The sequence below is a fragment of the Eulemur rufifrons genome, chromosome 30 (assembly GCF_041146395.1).
Source record: "Eulemur rufifrons isolate Redbay chromosome 30, OSU_ERuf_1, whole genome shotgun sequence".
NCBI lineage: Eukaryota > Metazoa > Chordata > Mammalia > Primates > Lemuridae > Eulemur > Eulemur rufifrons.
Window position 1 is genome coordinate 89,764,765 of NC_091012.1, and position 20,566 is coordinate 89,785,330.

A 20,566-nucleotide genomic window follows, 5' to 3' on the forward strand; every position below is an offset into this window, starting at 1 on the left:
TCAACAGATAATTGGATAAAGAAAATGTAGTATATAAACATGATGGAATACTATTTGGCCATAAAAAGGAAGGAAATCATATCTTTTCTAGCAACATGGATGGATCTGGAGGCCATTATCTTAAGTGAAACAACTCAGAAACAGAAAGACAAATACTGCATGTTCTCACTTATAAGTGGGAGCTAAGTAATGTACACACATGGATATAGAGTGTGGAATGATAGACAATGGAGACTTGTAAGACAATGGAGACTTGATGAGAAATTACTTAATGGGTACACTGTATGTTATCCAGGTGATAGATACACTAAATGCCATGTAACAAAATTGCATTTGTACCTCATAAATTTATACAATTAGTATAAAAAAGAAAATACAAAACAAGATGGTAGAAACAACCCTCCAAATATGGCAATCATAATACATAGAATCCATCATTTAAAAGACAGATTCTCAGAATAGATGACATATGCACAAGGCTATTCATTGCAGCTTTATTTATAATAGCAAAAGACCAGTAACAACTCAAACGTTCCATCAGTAGAGGTCTGGTACATTCACAAAATGAAGTACTATGCAGCTTTGAAAAGGAATGAAGAATATCTCTATATACTCTGATGGAGTGATCCCCAGGATTGTTATAGTTTGGATATTTGGCCTCCCAAACCTCATGTTAAACTTTGACCCCAAGGTTGGAAGTGGGACCTAGTGGGAGGTGTTTGGATTATGGGGGCAGATCACTCACGAATAGATTAATGCCCTCCCTGAGGGCGGGTGTGAATCAGTTCTCTGTTAGTTCCTGCAAGAGCTAATTGTTAAACAGAGCCTGGCACCTCCTTCCCCCCTCCTTCCCTGCCCTCCCTCTCTTTCTCTCTCTCTCTTTCTTCATTTCTCACCATGTGATCTCTGCACATGCCAGCTGCCCTTTGCCTTCCACCATAAGTTGAAGCAGCCTGAGCCCCTCACCAGATGCCCAGTCTTGAACATTCCATCCAGCAGAACCAAGAGCTAAATGAACCTCTTTTCTTTATAAATTACCCAGCCTCAGGTATTCCTTTATAGCAGCAAATGGACTAAGACAAGGATATACTGCACATTTTTTTTTTTAAAGATGCAGAAAAGTGTGTATAATGTGATTATATTTAAAAGGGAAAGAGAAACCATAAAATAAAGATCCCCTATAGGGGGTGGGAAGGAATAGCATAAAGAAGCAAGGAGAAAAGCTAGACTTCCTTGTTCTATAGATTTGACTTTGAAACCATGTAAATATATAACACAATTATACAATAATTTTTTTAAAAAAATCAATTCTTAAAAGTCAAAAGCACACTCTGGAAGGTCGAGGTGGGAGGATCGCTGGAGGTCAGGAGTTTGAGACCAGCCTGAGTAAGAGCAAGACCCCATCTCTACTAAAAATAGAAAGACATTAGCTGGACAACTAAAAATATTTAGAAAAAATTAACCGGGCATAGTGGCACATGCCTGTAGTCCCAGCTACTTGGGAGCCTGAGGTAGGAGGATTGCTTGAGCCCAGGAGTTTGAGGTTGCTGTGAGCTAGGCTGATGTCACGGCACTCCACTCAGGGCAACAGAGTGACACTCTGTCTCAAAAAAAGTCAAAAGCAAAAGGAAACAAATTAACCTGTGTATCCAGATGCTGACATAATCACACATAAAGTGACTTTAAAACACAGCAACATTAATGTGTATTCTAACAGAATACATCCAAAGATGAGGACAAAAATATTTGCAAAAGAATCCTAAACTCTTTGTAGTAATCATATTTCTGGTGGTATAGCACTGGTATTGTTAGTCTGAAACTGCTGTCTGTATATTGTGGGATAAAGTAAATGAATGATCGTATGTTATTGTCTTGAGAACCAGGATTTCAGCTGTGGGTAAAAGGAGATAAAGATTGTTGAGATGAAGTAAAAATCCTATAGTTCTGAATTTGATTTGGAGGGATCATAATGACCAGGGTCCAGATTTTTATTTCTAAACACCATTTTATGCTAATAGGAACCAGGGCTCCTAGGAGAAATGGCTGACTTCTAGTCTGGGGTAGGAAATGGGTAAGTAGAGCCTCCAACAACTTGGATTCTCAGAAATCAAAGAAGCCATCACAAACCACTAGCACTGTGTGAAAAGGACACAGGAGCCAGTGTACAGAGGCTCCCACTGGCCAAAGATAAGACAATTTGAGCATCAATAAGGAAAATAACTATAATGGGCTGAAATACATCAAATGTTTAAATCCATATGTTTATGATAATACTGAAAAATGGTCACATTTGAAAGGTGATGAAGAACCAACTCATTATTTTGAAAACCAGTAAATAAAGGGAAAGAATTAAGCAATTACCCTGTCTGGCCTATGCAAACTGTATACCAAATAGTAGATGAAGAGAAATTTTCTTCATACAAAATTTCAGCTAATAAATGAATGTGCAATGATAGGTTATCATTATTTTACAACTTTTAATGAATTAAGGGAACTAGCTATTGAGGGACAACCACACATGTTGCGCCTCCTGATGGAAGAACTCCATGTAACCTATGAGCAGTCTAGCCAAGGAAATTGAACCTGAATCTAATAGAGCCTCTAAAGTAAAGCACCAGTTCGTAGGAAATATAGAAGACAGAGAATATGTTAAATGATGCCATGGGAATGCAATTGGCAAAGTTCAACTGGAGAAACCCTACAGGACAAACAACTTGATTTCTTTAACAAATTCCTAAGAAAAAAAAGGAGAGATAAGAGGGGAAACCTATGGGAGACTTAAAGACTTAAGAAACATACCTATAAAATGCAATGTATGGACTTTATTTGGTTCTAATTCTAACAAACTATAAATCTCTCTCTTTCTCTCTCTCTCTCTCTCTCTCTCACACACACACACCCCACAGGCATTTATGAAACAGCTGGGAAATTTGAACAAAGAAAGGATATTTGATAATATTAAGAAACTGTATTTTTAGGTGTAGTAATGGTAGTGTGGTTATATTTAATAAAGCTTTCTTAACTTTTATAGGTACCTAATATTTATGGATGGAAGAATTTGAAATATAGGATTTGCATCAGAATAATATGGGGAAGGAGAGGTGAGAGTGTAGATGAAAGAAACAAGATTGGCTATGAGTTGATATTTGTTGAAGCTAGGTAATGGGGTTCATTGTATTTTACATTCTATTTTTGTAAGAAAGTATTTTTAAATTTTAAAATTTATCCACTTAGGCCGGGCGCGGTGGCTCACGCCTGTAATCCTAGCACTCTGGGAGGCCGAGGCGGGTGGATCGCTCAAGGTCAGGAGTTCGAGACCAGCCTGAGCAAGAGCGAGACCCCGTCTCTACTAAAAATAGAAAGAAATTATCTGGCCAACTAAAATATATATAGAAAAAATTAGCCGGGCATGGTGGCACATGCCTGTAGTCCCAGCTACTCGGGAGGCTGAGGCAGTAGGATTGCTTAAGCCCAGGAGTTTGAGGTTGCTGTGAGCTAGGCTGACGCCATGGCACTCACTCTAGCCAGGGCAACAAAGCGACACTCTGTCTCAAAAAAAAAAAAAAAAAAAAAAAATTTATCCACTTAGGTCACAATGGAATACAAACATAAAGATATAATTGGTTGGCAACACTAAGAGCTGGTCTGGGAAATTACTAATAAAATAGACAAATTTCTTGGCATATTCATCTTATAAAGAAAGAAGGCACAAATAAAGTACATCAATAATACAAAAGCAGATATGATTAAGATTTAGAGGAGACTTAAAAGTTTAATGCAAAATTTTATACATTATACTGATAAATTTTGACCTCCACAGGGTATTTTGCAATATCTGGAAACATTTTCGTTGTCACAAATGGGAGGTGGGTGCTACTGACCAGGGATGTTGCTAAACATTCTACAATGTACAGGACAGCTTCCCACAACCAAGAATCATCCAGCTCAAAATGTCAATAATGCTGAGATTGAGAAACCCTGAGCTAGATTAAATTGGCAAGCTTCTAGGAAAATATTAATTATCCAAATTGACCCAAGAAGAAATTGAAAATCTGGATAATGCAAAAACTAGAGAAGAAATTGAAATGTTTTTCACAAATCTACCTGTTTGCAAAAAAGCACCAAGTGAGTGAGTTCTCCCAGGTGAGTTCCACCAAGACTTCAAGTAACACATAATATTCATTTCATATAAACAGTTTTAGAGAATAGGAAAAGAGAAACTACCAAACTCATTTTACACCCAAGCATAATCTTGATACTGAAACCAAACAAGGACATCATAAAAATAGAAGGCATAGGCCAATATAATTCAAAAACAAAGATGCAAAAATCCTAAATAAAATATTAGTACATTGAATCTGGTGTGCATTAAAGAATAGTTCATCATAACTAAGTGTGGTTTATCCTAGGAATGAAAATATGTTTCACTATAAGAAGGTTATTGATGTAATTCACACATGAACCCAGTAAAGGAATAAAACTATATGATTTTTTCAATAGATGCAGAAACATAATCCAATAAAATTCAACTCATTAATAATATTAATAATAAAATTTTAAGAATCAAAGAAGATAAACTATTTTAAAGTGATAACGGTATCTTCTGGAAACCTACTGCAGACATATTTAATTGTGAAATATTAAACGCAGTCCCATTAAAGTCAAGAGCAAGAAGTGATAATCACTAGCCCTGCTATAATAATCATTGAGATTTGAAAGACAAAATGCAATTGTTACCATTGGTAAATAAGATGACTGTTTATCTAGAACATCCAAAGATATCACCTTCAAACCACTGAATCTATTGTAAGAATTTAACATAGAATGGGTATAAAACAAACATACACAAATTATTTTCTTATACACAATAATAATGAATTAAAATATAACAGGACCAGGCGTGGTGGCTCATACCTGTAATCCTAGTACTTTGGGAGACCGAGTTGGGAGGATGCTTGAGGCCAGGAGTTTGAGACCAGCCGAGCAACATAGAGAGCCTCCGTCTCCACAAAAAAAATACAAAAATTAGCCTGGCATAGTGATATGTGTCTGTAGTCCCAGCTACTCGGGAGGTTGGAGCAGGAGGATTGCTTGAGCCCAGGAGTTTGAGGCTGCAGTGAGCTATGATGATGCCACACTTTCTAGCCTGGGCAACAGAGAGACACTCTCTCTCTCTCTGTTTCTCCCCCCCCCCCCCCGCCGCCCCCCCCCACACCACCAAGCCCGTGTGTGTTTGTGTGTGTGTGTGTGTAGAAAAAAAGATCTTATTATAATAGCAACAAAAACTGTAAAATACCAAGAAATAAACCTAAACAAAAAATGCAAGACTTTCATGGAGAAAACTATAAAGTTTACTGAGAGAAACAGAAAAAGCTCTGAAGAAATAAATATACATTTTTTTATAGACAGGAAAGTGAAATATTGTCAATATGTCAATTCTTGCCAAACAAATCTATAAATTCAATGCAATCACAATAAACATCAGAATTTTTCTTAGAACCTGACCTTGGAGTTTTATAATTCTAAAACTCCAAGGCAATGCAATATTGGTGAAGGAAGAGAAAAACAGATCAATGGAACAGACCCATGGGTATGCTCAAAATAGCATTTTGAATCAATGGGAAAAGAATAACTCAATCAATGGCATTAGCACAATTAGCTATTTAGGAAAATATTAAATTTCTATCTAATCCCATTTATAAAAATGTAAAGGAATTAAAAGTTACAGATTAAAAAACACAACAATAAAAATATTAGAAAAATGATAATGTATTGACAATCTTAGGGGCAAGAAAGCTTTATCAGTTTCTTAGGGCTACTGCAATAAATTGTCACAAACTGAGTGGCTTAAAACAACAGAAAGTTATTCTCTCACAATCTGGAGGCCAGAAGTCCTAAATCAAGGTGTCAGCAGGGTTGATTCCTTCTGGAAGCTCTGAGGGACTATCCATTCCATGCCTTTCTCCTAGCTTCTGATAGCTTCTGGCAAACCCTGGTGTTCATTGGCTTGGTAAATGTATCACTCCTGTCTCTCCTTGGGTCTTCACACGGCTGCCTTCCCTCTGTATGTTGTCTCCTCTTCCTATAGGGACACTTGTCATTAGATTTAGGATCCAGTTGGGAAATCTGACTGGATCTCATCTCCATATCCTTATCTTAATTACATCTACAAAGATCTTTTTTCCAAATAAGGTCACATTTACAGTTTCCAGGTGAACATACCTTTTTTGAGGGGGCACTAATCGACCCACTACAAAAGCCTTTCTAAATTTATGAGTCTAAAAGACACATAAATTTGACTTCATTAAAAATAAAAGGAATATGAAAAAAGACATCATAAATAATTTTAATAGACAAACCACTTATGAAAACACATGCAATATTCTTTTAAATTTCTTTTAGACAAAATTAAAATCCAGAATATATAATTTTTAAAAATTTCTATAACTCAATAACAAAAAGACAACTCAGTAGAGAAATTGCTAAGTATATGAACAGTTATGAACCAGAAAAGGAAATAAAACAAATTAAATAAACAATATAAATAAACACAAATTAAATAAAACAAACTTAAAAAGATGCTCAATGACATTAGTATTCAGGGAAATGAAAATTAAAATATAATATCATTTTGCATCCATAAGATTGATTAAAATTAAAGTTTAATAATATCGAATACTGATAAGAATGGGGGAAATGGGGATATTCATACACTGCTGGTTGGTGCAAATAGTTCCAATGGCTTTTTGGCCATATCAAAATTTTAAATGCGTATTTCCAAAACCTGTATGCATTCACAAGAAAACATATATGTATATTCACTGAAGTACTGTTTTCAAGAGCTCTAACCTGGAAACAAACTAAATGCTCATCAATAGAGAAATGCCTATATAAACTGTGGTGTATGAGAGATCTCTATGTAATGACAGAACTAGATCTGCATGACATCATTTGGGATGGATAAAGCAATTTGCAAAACTGTAGGTAGAGTATAATATAGTTTATATTAAAAGAATACACAGAAAAGGACACTACATATTTTATATGCATTTCTACATACACATGTAAATTCATTAAAAAAATTCCAAAAGAATACAAACCAATTCAGTAATGGTTTTTTACCCACCTTTGAAAGGGGGATAAAGGGGGCTGTCATAGAAGGTGATAGACATACGGAACTTTATCGGTAATATTTTAACTTTGTTCATGGAAAATGCATTCATATATTATTTGTATAATTAAAAAAATAATTTTTAGAGAGAGTGAATTGAAAATGATGGAAAGGCAATAGTGTATGAGCTACTTTCTTCAAGAAATGAAAGAATTATTATTAATAATAAGAGAACAGCTAGGCAAACTATGAGATATCTATTAGAGAGAAGATTAATGCAGATATTAACATAAAATATAAAACCATGGAAAATACTTATCAAATGTGAGCTTTTAGAGTTTTTGGATTTTTAAAAATTAGTATGATTAAAACTTCCAGGTAATTTAAGGGAGCAACAATAAAATGCTCCCACGAATTTGGAAATAAAATTTTATTTGAGAGTTAAACTATAAAATGAATGTACAATGGATCAAACAGAAAAATCACCTTCAAGAAACATAATGGCTTCCAGACTGACAAGACTTGTCTATGATGTGGTTGACAATTCTGATATATCTAAAGAAAGAATGCGTCAGTGAGCCATGGAGGCATAGATAAGTGATAGTCAGTGGAGCCAACATGGACAGAGAAGATTCATCAGTTACTTAATTTTCATGTGCCCTAGTTTCTCCATCTCTAAAATGGGGTTAATAATATTATCTACTTAATAGGGCTATTGGCCGGGCGCGGTGGCTCACGCCTATAATCCTAGCACTCTGGGAGGCTGAGGTGGGCGGATTGTTTGAGCTCAGGAGTTCAAGACCAGCCTGAGCAAGAGCGAGACACCATCTCTACTAAAAATAGAAAGAAATTATATAAAAAAGAAAAAAAATAGGGCTATTGTATAAAACAAAATATCACCTGGTAAGTAGTGAGGCTCACACATACTAAAGGGAGGGAATGTGGTAGTCAGGTTAATATAAACTGTGTCACAGTTCTTTTTCCCTTATCAACCAGCATTCTGGTTTTTCATACATAAGGCTCCTATGAAGTAATCAACAGGAATCAGCCTCCTGAGTCTGACCAGTTCTGGGACACTAAGATCAAGTTTCTGAGACTGCAAAAGTGAAGGCCCAGACTGAACTAAGGTTGAGAGCACCAAAGCAATGCCATCCAGCAAGGCCTCTTGATAGCCTGCCAGCTATCTTTGCTAGTGGCACCCTACTTCTGGCATACTTAATCTAGTCATACTTCCAAACATCTTGGGGAGGGAGGGGAAGGTCTCTGCAGAAGGAATAAAAAGACTAGAAAAAACATTAAAATAATAACAGGTGGATGTGCAAAGAAATTTATGGGGTGATTTTAATATAATCTTTGTTTTATTTTCATATTTTCCAAATTTTATTCAGTGATCGTATATTACTTTAATATTTTGTAAACATGTTTAAATGATGGTGAAGTGAAGAAAAAAAGAGGGCAGTAGCTTGAAGGATACAAGGGTAGAGAAAAGGCTTCTGAGGCTACAGGCTGAGGGGAAAGATGTCAGGGAGTTGGGGCAGAGCAGGGATGATCAAATGCCCTTTCCTCCAAAATGAACTGGCTTTCTCTGGAAAGGCATTTCTCCCACTGTGCACCTAGGGCTTGAAGTTATTTGCTAGTCATTGTGTTTGTGTAGCTAATGAGTGCAGTGGAAAGTATTCCCTAGAGAATTCTAAGTGTGTCACTGTATCCCTGACTGGCTGTTAAACCTGTTCTTGAGTGTAAGGCTGGTGGCAGGCACCCCTCCCCTCCCTAATGGAAAAAGAAGAAGCCCACGAGACCTGCCAAGGACAATGTCTGCAAGGCCCAGCTAAGTTAAAGGATGACCACACCTGGATGGTTACCCTGGTTCCTGGAGTCTACACATACCACCGGCTCCTCCTATTTCTCAATATCCGCCCTAAAACTGCAACAAAGAAATTCCTCACTCTTGGCGCAGAAATGTTCCCACCGAAGAGACCCTCATCACCCAGTCCTAAAAACATATATAAACCCACTCAGACTTCTGGGTGATGCGACTTTTCGGGTCTCCCCACCCCAAAATCTTGCCTGGGTCCCTCTCTTGGGACTCGTTTCCCTCACCCGGGAGTGCCCCCAATAAAGCCTCTTTACTTATCCCTTTTAACTCTGCTCCTCTTTCTTTCTCTGGCGCCGACCAATCCAAAAAAACCTTACATTGAGCATTCCCTCCTTCTTCATCATCATCATTACCGAATTTACTACTCAGCTCCTAAGTGCCTTCTCTGTGCTAAATTGAGCGGGGTGGGGGGAGAGCGGGAGGACCGGGAGTTTTAGAACGAAGGGAGCTTATGAGGAGAGATAAAAGAAAATGCAAAATCACGGTGGCCTGGGTGAGATGGCTAGGGAAGGCTTAGAACCTGAAAGGTCAATCGGTCTAATTCTCTTATCCCGTGATTCAGAGAGTAAGTGGTATGTAAGCTGAGCCTTGAGAGGAGAGCAGAGGATTGAACAAGCGGAGAGCAAGAGGTGGGGGGTGGGGGAAGCAGTAGATGAAGGGAGCAAAGGCACTGGCGCTGGGGCCACCTCGCGGGCTGCAACCTGAAGCTAGTGATCAGCTTCTTTTCCAGCCTCCCTTCCCCCTTTATTTTAAGCTGAGTCTTTGTTGCCTCAGCCTTGTGACCTACATGCACATGAGGGAGACTTTCAAAGCCATTACAGAATCTCCTCCTGCTCAAGTCCTGCCAAGGCCGCCCTCAGGCGCTGGGGCACTGGCTTCCTGGGAACGCACCACTGCCTCCTCCTTCCCAAGCCCGTGACTCGCCAGTTTCTAAGGAATAAAGTATCGGAGGGAGTTTTTCCTTGCTTGGTTTGGGTGGGGGTGAGGCGTTTAATCTGAGCTGTTAGTCAAAATCTAAAATGTAATTAAGACTCGGAAATCCAATTCTTTAGACCTTAAACGCAAACGTGTCTTTCCTTTCAGTTTTGAAGTTTACCATGGCTCCCTAAAACTAGCCCCGTAGAAAAGAGGACAGCCTCTTCAACATCCTGTGTGCACAGCAAGTGTGGAAAACTTAAATAGTCATTTGAGGTGTCTCAAAAATAAACCTCGGAAAGCACTTTGCCTACGGCGACACATTCTCGGCCGCGGGGCCCAGCGCGCAGCTGCCAGGACCCAGCGCGCCCGCCCCGCCTCCCGCTCGCGTCTCCCGCTCGCGTCTCCTGGCAAGGTGGAGGCGGCGCCGCGGTCGGTGACCTGTTGGCGGCTGCCGGGTCGGAGGCTCTAGGCCACAGCAGTCTCCGGGAGTTGAGCGGAGGATGCAGAAGTCACACTCGGAAGCCGGACGGGACTAAGGGTGGCAGCGAGCCGCGACGTGGGCGCTGCGGCAGGGCCCTAGACCTCGAGAGGCCCGCGCCGGCGTGTGGTGGGCCCGGGAGGCCGCCGGAGCCGCGAGCGGTGGCAGGGCTCTGCCGGGCCTGGCGCTCAGGCCTCGCACAGCGAGGGTGGAGCTGCGTTGGAACCTCGTTTCTTAGGCACAGAGGGCCTCTGCGGCACCCGGGCTGTTTCTCTGAGGGGATTAGAAACGCGGCGCGATGAGGAGCCGGAGTAACTCGGGAGTCCGGCTGGACGGCTACGCTCGGCTGGTACATCAGACCATCCTGTGTCATCAGGTAAGTGTAGGGGTGTCGCCTGTAATCACCGAGGATGTGGAGTGTGATATCCTGGACGGAAACCCTGGGCGAACTCCCGAGTGTGTGTGTGTGTGTGTGTGTTGTGTGTATCTGTGTCTGTCTGTCTGTAGCAGGTTCTCCCACTCCCTAGCTGGGGAGGACCTACAAGACCCTGAAGGAAAGGTAGGTGTTGAGTCTGGAGAACAGAACCAGAGTCAGTCACTGTTAGCCGTGAACCCCTAGCCATGGCTTCGGTGCGCTTCCCCCCCCCCCCCCCCCCCCCGCCGCCAGCTGAGCAGCTGAGTTCCAGGGGCAGAGTTGCAAGATGTGTTGATGCTTGTTTATTGACACCCCCGCCCCCCAAATTTGGGCGTCTTCTCCTTCCCCTTCCCCCAAAGAAAAGAGGTAGGGGACCATTTATCTTAAGCCTAGACTATTGTGAAAATCGGAGGCACTTTGTATGTACTGTTAATTATATTTTTCATTAATAGTTCATTCTTTCTAAGTGGAAAGTTAAAACTTTTTTAAATAATATCTTTTAATAATGCATTTAATAACTTTAACACATTGACTGCCACACTGGAAAAAAAAATTTTCCTTGGGTCCACAGTGTTTTATTACGAAAATAGAAAAAAAACTGAAAACAAAATGATCCTTTCTAATTTAATGAAAAATTTGTTTTTTTATTGTTTTCTGTGCGTGAGTTATATGCAACTTGAAAAATAGTTCTCGAGGCTCCCAAGGTGAAGAGACGTGAGTTACATATAATTTACAAGGCCCTGGGTTCAAAACTAGTGTGAGTTAAATACAACTCACGTGGCAGTTAATGTGTTAATGCCTTTTAGTAATACCCACATTTCAGTCTTGTAAGGTTTCACAGCCACCTTTCCCCTTATTCAAGCTAGCATATGCAAAGGGTACAAACTTTCTGTTGTAAGATGAGTAAGTTCTGGTGATCTAATGTACAATAGCATGGTGACTGTAGTTAATAATATTGTATTCTATACTTGAAATTTGCTAAGAGAGAATATATCAGGTATTCTTACCACAAAAGAAAGGGTAACTATGTGAGATGGTGAATGTGTTAAATACCTTGGTTGTAGTAATCATTTCATAATGAATACATATATCAAACTATCATGTTGTACTCCTTAAATATATACAATTTTTATTTGTTGATTGTACCACACAGCATTAGCCTGCGGTTGGTCAGAAGAGGAGGAGGTTATAAAACTCAAAAGTGAAGTAAAAGAAAGACCAAGGTCCTTAAGAAACTTTTTCAGTAGTATGTTTCCTAATATTAACACTCTATGGTTACCTGCCCGTCTTCTTTTTCTTGGCCTTACAGAATCCAGTGACTGGCCTGCTTCCAGCCAGCTATGATCAGAAAGATGCCTGGGTCCGAGATAACGTGTACAGCATCTTGGCTGTGTGGGGTTTGGGCCTGGCCTATCGGAAGAATGCAGATCGGGATGAGGATAAGGCAAAGGCCTATGAACTGGAGCAGGTACTCAGAATAAAAATACAAAGAGATCTGGAGCTCTGTGTGGTTGGGGGCTGGGGGAATAGCAGGGATTGAAGGAAATGTAACCCACAGAAGCTAATAGAACTATATTTTGCCTTTCCCTCTCTTTCTTCATCTTCTTGAAATTACATACCAAAACGCTTTCCTGTATTATACTGAAGTGGTTTTTTTTTGCAGTGGAAACTTGAAACTTGCTGATTCAGGGGGAGAGGGTACAGTCTGTTCTAATGCAGTGGAAAATCCTATCCTGGGATCTTTCCTAAAATTTATAATCCTCTTTCTAAGTAAATGTATTTTACAGTCTCTACTATATTTATTCTCATTGAGAAAAATGTTTGGGGACAGGTATCTATGATTTTACTTCATTTTTAAAAAGGATTGGTGGTATTTGTATGAAGGTAACTGGCACAAATAAGCAGACCTTCTGGACTAGACACAAGTAAAGACTTTATTTGTTGATTTTAAGGTGCCACTGTTTCAGAGCCTGTGTCTCCTTGCCCTGGCAAAGTGAGGTCAGAGACAGCAGATGCCTTTAAGCTTTAAGGCACTTCCCTTCGGGAAATAGGCATCCTTTATAGAACTGTTCAGACACACAGGGAGCCACATCCTCTTGAATAACCAAGAAAACAATATTCTGGGCTACATGGGATTTTTAATGATGAAGTATTCAGCTGTCAGTTGTAAGATGTATGTGAATTCTTTTCCATTAGTGGGAAAGATTCTCTCTACACCAGCCGTTTTCTCCAGTGGTCTCAGATTTAGGCAATCTGAACTCCAGTCTTCATCTATAAATCAGAATATTGAGATTTGATTATTTTTAAGACTACCAACATGTTGCAGGGTTGCAATTCTTGACAATAGGAAGATCTCACTGTGTTGTCCTTAGCAACAGCAGACATTTGTTGTTTCTTCAGTCCATTACTGAGAGATATATAGATCCACCAAAAAAAAAAGTTGTTGGAGTTTTTGCTGTAGCCCAGGTAGTACAGATCAATATTTTCATGATTTTTGTAAAAATATACCATTGTAGAAATTTGGAAAATACAGAATAACGTTAAAAAATCACCTGTAATCCTACCTATCCCCCAAATCCTACATCCTGTTCTTAGTGATGTTTTGCTATTTTGATCTCAGTATTTTGTTTGTTGTTTTGTTTGGCTAGAAATTAATATCAATAGAACTGGAATTCCATATCTTGTACAATTTGACCATTTTTTCAATACTATTAGAAGACATCTGTTGTCTCCCTGTTTATCAATAATTCTGCAAAGTCGACATTTTTCCTTATTTGGCCCAGGTAGAAAGAATTTAACAGAGGAAGGGGGAAAAAGTAGGGAAACACTGAACTGCCCATTCTAAAATGTTTTAATGTTCCATTAAATAACTTTTCATGTAGCCCAAAAATACTTTTCATACCACCTCAATAGTAACTTTAAAATGTTTCAAAACATTATAGCAATAGAAAACATCTTTAAAAAAGAAAGGTTTCTGTGGAAATTCTAAAATTTCTGGCTGAGCACAGTGGCTCACGCCTGTAATCCTAGCACTCTGGGAGGCCGAGGCGGGCGGATCGTTTGAGCTCAGGAGTTCGAGACCAGTCTGAGCAAGAGCGAGACTCCGTCTCTACTAAAAATAGAAAGAAATTAGCTGGACAACTAAAAATATGTAGAAAAAATTAGCCGGGCATGGTGGCTCATGCCTGTAGTCCCACCTACTCAGGAGGCTGAGGCAGGAGAATCACTTGAGCCCAGGAGTTTGAGGTTGCTGTGAGCTAGGCTGATGCCACAGCACTCTAGCCCGGGCAATGGAGTGAGACTCTATCTCAAAAAAAAAAAAAAAAAAAAAAAAAAGGAAATTCTAAAATTTCTATGAACTTGCATTACAAATTAAAATATATTTTTATTAGGTCTCATTAACTTTTTTTCTTGAACCTGATTTAGCATTAATCTAGGCCAGGGGTCAGAAAACTGTTTTTATAAAGGGCCATATAGTAAATATTTTATATGTTGTAGGTCATGTGTGATCTCTGCCCAACCACTCTGCTCTGTGGTTGTTGTATAAACGCAGCCAGAGACAATATATAAACCATGAACATGATTATGTTCCAATACAACTTTATTATAAAAACAGCAGTGGACTGAGTTTGTTCCTGTTCTAGTTGAGTGGTTCTAGACTCTGGCTATACATTGGAATCACTTGGGAAGCTTTTAAGAAATATGCTTGCCAGGCACAATAGCAAGCACCTGTAATCCCAGCTACTCAGGAGGCTGAAGTAGGAGGATTGCTTGAGCCCAAGAATTCAGACCAACCTGGGCAATGTAGTGAGACCCCATCTAAAAAAAGAAGAAATACCCTTACTGGACCCCATCTTAGAACAATTTAAATAAGAATCTCTGGAAGTAGAGCCCAGGGATATCAATATTTTTATAAAAACAGCCAGGGTTAATAATGACTGATCTATGGCCAATAAATGAACATAGATTAAATCTAGTATATCCAGAGATTAAATTTCCACTTGCAACTTTCTAATTACTATGTGGATTTTCCAAAAACATTGATTGTTAATCATTTCTATCCTTCCTTCCAACTCACCTTGGTTTCTCTCTGAGAAATAATGTCAGAGAATTGAAGAGAATTCTGGAGGAAAAGGAGACAAGAGTTTAGGTGACTTCCATATCCTAGGTTGAGAGTAGAATTATGCACATGTATGTTTTTACAGAGGCGCTTTTCTCTTAGGCACATAGATACAGTCTCAAAGCCATAAAAAATAAATAGGCATACAATTAGGGCTATCTCTTTGGCTGTTCAAGTTCTACTTCTTCCTCAGTTTTGTCCTCTTTGTATAGTCTCTCATGTTTTATCATGACTTCCTATTTCCTTTATGAGCTTGCCTTCTAAATTTTCATCTTTAGCTCTTGACCTCATTTCACTTTTGAACCTGGGTTTTCGTTTGTTTGCTCATCAGTTTCGTCTGCATATCCTGTGACTCCTCAAACTCAATGTGTCTGGAAATCCACCTTCCCAACTAAAAACAAACAAACAACCAAACAACAGCAACTCACCAAACATCCCTTTTTTATATTATTGGTATTTCCATTCAGTCAATCACCCGGGCAACATTACTTTGAGTATTTCCCAGAGTGTGTTCTATGGAACACTAGGCCAGCTAAGTTTGGGTCTATGTTAAACAGAAAGTTTCTTTACTCCATAATTTCTCAAAGCCTTTGATGTACTATTGTACATTTTGAATCTCAGATGGGAGTGAATTTTACAGCCTTTCCAGAATTTCTTGGACTGGTGTTCTATAAAACAGTGCTTGAAGAGAGTTGCCCTTACGGTAATTTTTGACTTGTCCCTCTTACCCTTTGATACATACATGCAGACCAAAGTTTGTTGATTCTTATTTCACTTAAATCCATCCCCTCCTTTCTTTTCCCTTCTGCCTCAACCCTGGTCTAAACCCTAATCACCTAACACTTTTATGAAAACCACACTTAAATTATGTCATTTCCATCCTCAACAATCTTTCTGTGCCTCTCATTTTCTTACAAGTGAAGTTTAAACATTTTGGATTGATAGGCAAGGATCTCTATGGTTTGGTCCTAGCCTACTTTTTCAATATTATATCACACTGGTGCCTTCCATTTTAACCCTAGTTCTAGTCAGGTTGGTGTCTTCATTACTTCTCTAACAATCCCTTATTAAAAATATCTATTTGTGTAAATAGTTTTCATTGTACAACACACTTCCCTGTAATTACCAGTATTTTATTCTTACAATAACCCGTGAATTAGGTATTACACTCTCCAACTTACAAGTAAAGGGATTAAAGCCCAGACGCTGGAATTTGGTGGTACCATGTATATAACCTGGGTTTTGTAACTTCAGATTCAGTCTTGTTTGGATTTTTGCCTCCATGGAAGCCGTAGACGTTGCCACCTCCAGAGGTTTTTACCTGCTATTTCCTCTACATGCCTGTTCCTTTCCAATCTGAACTAGTATCCTCCTTTGAAAGCTCAACACCAATCCCACTTTTCCTATGGGCCCCATCCTCACAGACTGCTTAATCGTACAGTGATCATTTCTTTTTTAGTACTCCTTTCTTGGAACTTCTAGATCATTATGGACTTAGGGCTCTTTTCTTGGAACTTCTAGATCATTGTGCCATTCAACATAGTAATTTTTTCAAATAACAGATTATGTGTAATTATCATATGCCAGGCCCTGTAATAAAGAAAAAAGAAAATGGGACAAAATGTTTAAATATAACCTTCAACTTTTTTTTTAGCCAAATTTAGTTAACCCTCAACTTTTTATTTTGAAAAATTTCAAACTTACAGAAAAGCAATAATAGTAAAATAAACACATTTGCATATATGCTTTATCTAAATTCTCTAGTTAACATTTTGTCATATTTGCACACCACAAACACATACATATATACACGATTTTTTGATAGGCCACTTGAGAATTACTTGCAGACATGAGATTGTTTTTTTAATACAACCTGCTTAGTCTGTTGACCTGAAGGTCTTTTTCTGAGCCTTATTTCTGTTTCTTTTTCTCAGGGAGTTCATAGTCTGGTGGGGGAGACAGATACATAAGCAAATAGTTACAGTACAGTAAGATAGGTACTGTACATATATACTGTACTGTATATATTGTAGATAAGTACTAAGTTCTGTTGATACACACAGAGGTGGGAATGTCTAAACTCCCCTTGAACAAGGCGAGGAAGGCTTCACAGAAAAGTCGAGTTTTAAAGGATAATTAGGAATTGTCGGATAGACTATGTTGTAGTTTAGTTAGTTTTTTTTAACGTATCTATCCTGTCTCCCTCATATTTATGTTCCACAAAACCTAGTAGAGGTTCAATAAATACCTGATTATACATAAACCTGGAGAGAGACAGATTTACATACATCTGGTTGTATACAGTTATATATTCTTATATAATCAATTCATAGATATATAGATCCATATCTTCAGAAGAGTAGGTGAGAGGAACTATCACATGGTTTGGGTAGAAACCCTGGTATGTGAATGTACATGTATAATTAATGCCACCTAATGTACCTGAATCAAAAAACAGCCAGTTTAGGGGAACACAAAAGTACAGATACCTCCTGTCATTCCCACCTCCCTGTACTTCCTATTAATTTTATCCTGACTTGGAAGTTGGAACTTGAGGACAGAAATGGCTGATAAGGCCATTCTAGGAAGACAAAAGTGGATAGCAATCAGGAATCCTCCACTGGGTCCTGGATTCCCCAGGTTTGCTGTTTAAGTTAAAATTTAGATAGGAGTAGCAGGGCTGGATGGTAACAAGGGTTGACGAGTAGGCAAGAAAGTGACTAAGGCAGTAAAACAGCAAAGAAGCCAATGAGTGAGCCCAGAATGGTATAAAAGTTGAGTCCTGGCCAGGCACTGTGGTTCACACCTATAATCCTAGTACTCTGGGAGGCCAAGGCAGGAGGATTGCTTGAGGCTAGGAGTTTGAGACCAGCCTGAGCAAGAGCAAGACCCTCTCTCTACAGAAAACAGAAAAATTAGCCAAGTGTGGTGACATACACCTGTGGTCCCAGCTACTCCGGAGGCTGAGGCAAGAGGATCGCTTGAGCCCAAGAGTTTGAGGTTGCAGTGAGCTATGATGATGCTACTGCACTCTAGCCCAGGCAACAGAGAGAGACCCTATCTCAAAAAAATAAAAAAAGTTGAATCCTGTACTGGTTGATTAGAGGCCCTCCATATGTTTTTTAAAATGAGTTCCTTTGAGCCACTTATTTAAAGAGAAGACTGTTCAAGACCGTGCCTCTGCTTCCCACTCTAATTCATTGAATGTTGGAAAAGAATGTGGTAGAAACCTTTGAATATGTGGTGACATGTATCATAATTGAATAAAGTCTCCCCACAGAGGAGGCTATGTTAAATGCTTCCTGTAACAGGATATATTAAAGGGATGGTCTCTTTCATTAGGAGCAAAGTAATGATAGAGATTTTCTTGTAGGGGTTACAGTTTCATTACTTCATAATAAATGCTTCAGGCTTTAAAATGTGACAAGATCATGCACTGTCCATTCTTTCTCTTTTCAGAAAATTTCTTCTTTTGATCTGTAAGGAGAGGGAACCATATATAGATAGAAATGAATTAAGGAAGGGGACTCTCCCAAAGAAGCAATTTTTATTAATATTTTTTCCTCAATAAAAGGCTTTGTAAAGAGTTTGAGCATACTTTAATAGGTACTTATCTTCATCATGACTGTTGCTTACCTATTTGAATATGTTTTGAAGAAATAACAGAATGATGTGACTTCCAAGTAGATTAGTTTTCAGAGGTGTCCTGAAGCCACCTCTGAGCCAGCATTCCTGTAGTAACCTGGTTGGATTTCTTCTGAATTGTGAAACAGAAAGCTTCTTAGAGAAATAGAGCAGTTGTTTAGTACTATGTTCTTCCAAAACATGTTGCCTACCCATGCCACTCTTGATGGGCTATTCTAATGACATGTAGCATATAGTTGGTGGTCAGAATTTTGAAGTGTTATGATTGGAAAATAAACTACTTTAGAAATTGTCAAACCCTAGTAAGAAAAATAGTGATGACTTCAAACTTAAGAATGTGTGACTTTTTTTTTTCATGGAGAAAGGGTTGAATCATACTAACAAGTCCCCTTTTATACTTACTTGAATTGAAATTTATTCTTTAGGGTAAATATCTAGATAAATATTTCTGTGAACTCTTGAAGTCTTGGCTAGTTTAGAAAAAATAAAAGGAATGCTGTGGTAAAGCCTTTCTAGGCCATGAGATGTATTTTCTTTTATTTTTTTTATTTCAAAGTATTATGGGGCTACAAGTGTTTTTGGATACATGGATCGCTTTTGTAATGCTTGAGTCTGGGTTTAAAGTGTGCCCGCCACCCAGATAGTGTTCACTGTACCAGTTAGATAGGTTTTCATGCATCCCCTTCTTCCCCCTACTCCCCATAGGATGTATGTCAGAATATCCTCAGAGCCTTATGATTTTTAAGCTGACTTGCCCCTCTTCTCCAGGTAGAATGTCCTCTAATAGGGTGATTGGCTTATTTTTACATAAACCTGTTAGAGCTTGGATTATTTTTTTAACTTGATGGAATCACAAACTGTAGCTTTTGATTCCACTTTTAGCTGCAATCTGCTCTTCTGTGTACCTATAAAGTAAATGCCATGTAACTAGGAACACAGGATAGAGTTACTTGTTCTCAAAAGGTCATGTACCAACTGCAGTTGCTGAGTAAGTGTTCCTGCATCTAGGGATGTTTATAACTGTCTTGTTTCCATTTATTTCCACAGAGTGTAGTGAAGCTGATGAGGGGATTGCTGCACTGCATGATCAGACAGGTATGGCATTGGTAATAGCTTCCTCTCTAATAAAAGCACATTGTAATAGTATCTCTACCCCTTAGGGTATGTTTATAGCTTATATATTTTTTTCAATTTCACAAATAGTATATACTAATTTTAAAAAATTTGGAAAATTGGGGAAAATGTCACCCATAATCTCACCATCCAGTCACCACTGAACTGTTTCCTTTCAGTCTTTTTTTTCCCCTCTTCAAATGTTTTTTTTAAATGTTTTTCATCATTACTGTACATGCAATTATGTATTTTGGGTAAAAGATGATACAAATCTAAAAACACTCATTTGAAACCCTTGGGACCAGATCAACTTTAGAATTAAGAATTTTTCAGAGTTTAAAACGGTAATACATTGCATATACCATATATTATCTTATGCCCTCACTGAGTCTAGGACAACACTCTATAATCAAAAACATTAATATCTCTGTAGGATAAGATGTATTTTCACACTAAGTAGAATGAATAAAGACTAGCCAGCCCTGTGTCACTTTGAATCTGGTGTTGCCACCTAATGAATTTTGATGCAAAATTTAAGGGGAAAAAAATCTTTTCAAAGTGTTTTAGAGATTAGTATTAGAGATAAGGGACCTTGGGTTTGTATCTCCTTGCAATAATAATTTGCATTTTCCTGGCCTTGAGTGAAGTTGAGCTTCCTTTCATGTGTAGATTGAAAATTTGCATTTCCTCTTGGGTGAATTGTCTGGTAGGTCCTTTGCCTATTTTTCTTTTTAGTTGTTTCCTTGCCTCTTGAGGAGTTTTTATACATTATGGAAATTAATCCTTTGTCATATGTATCGCAAATATTTTTTAGCAGTCTATCATTTATCTTTTGAGTTTATGATATTTTTCCATACAAAAGTATTTTCAATTAAAAATTTGTTTTATTC

At 38.5% G+C, this 20,566-nt stretch overlaps 1 protein-coding gene across 5 annotated transcripts in view; it reads left to right on the top strand.

The window, feature by feature from the left end:
- The first annotated feature begins 10,278 nt into the window (after positions 1-10,278).
- Positions 10,279-20,566, top strand: part of PHKA1 (phosphorylase kinase regulatory subunit alpha 1) — a 142,243-nt gene continuing 131,955 nt past the window's right edge. For 4 of the 5 annotated variants that reach the window (XM_069464047.1, XM_069464048.1, XM_069464049.1 and 1 more), the window contains exons 1-3: positions 10,279-10,759; positions 12,108-12,266; positions 19,611-19,658. In XM_069464047.1, coding sequence (XP_069320148.1) covers positions 10,682-10,759; positions 12,108-12,266; positions 19,611-19,658 — 285 coding nt within the window. In that variant the 5' untranslated portion in view covers positions 10,279-10,681. The remainder of the gene's footprint in view (positions 10,760-12,107; positions 12,267-19,610; positions 19,659-20,566) is intronic. The other variant, XM_069464050.1, reaches the window with a different exon arrangement.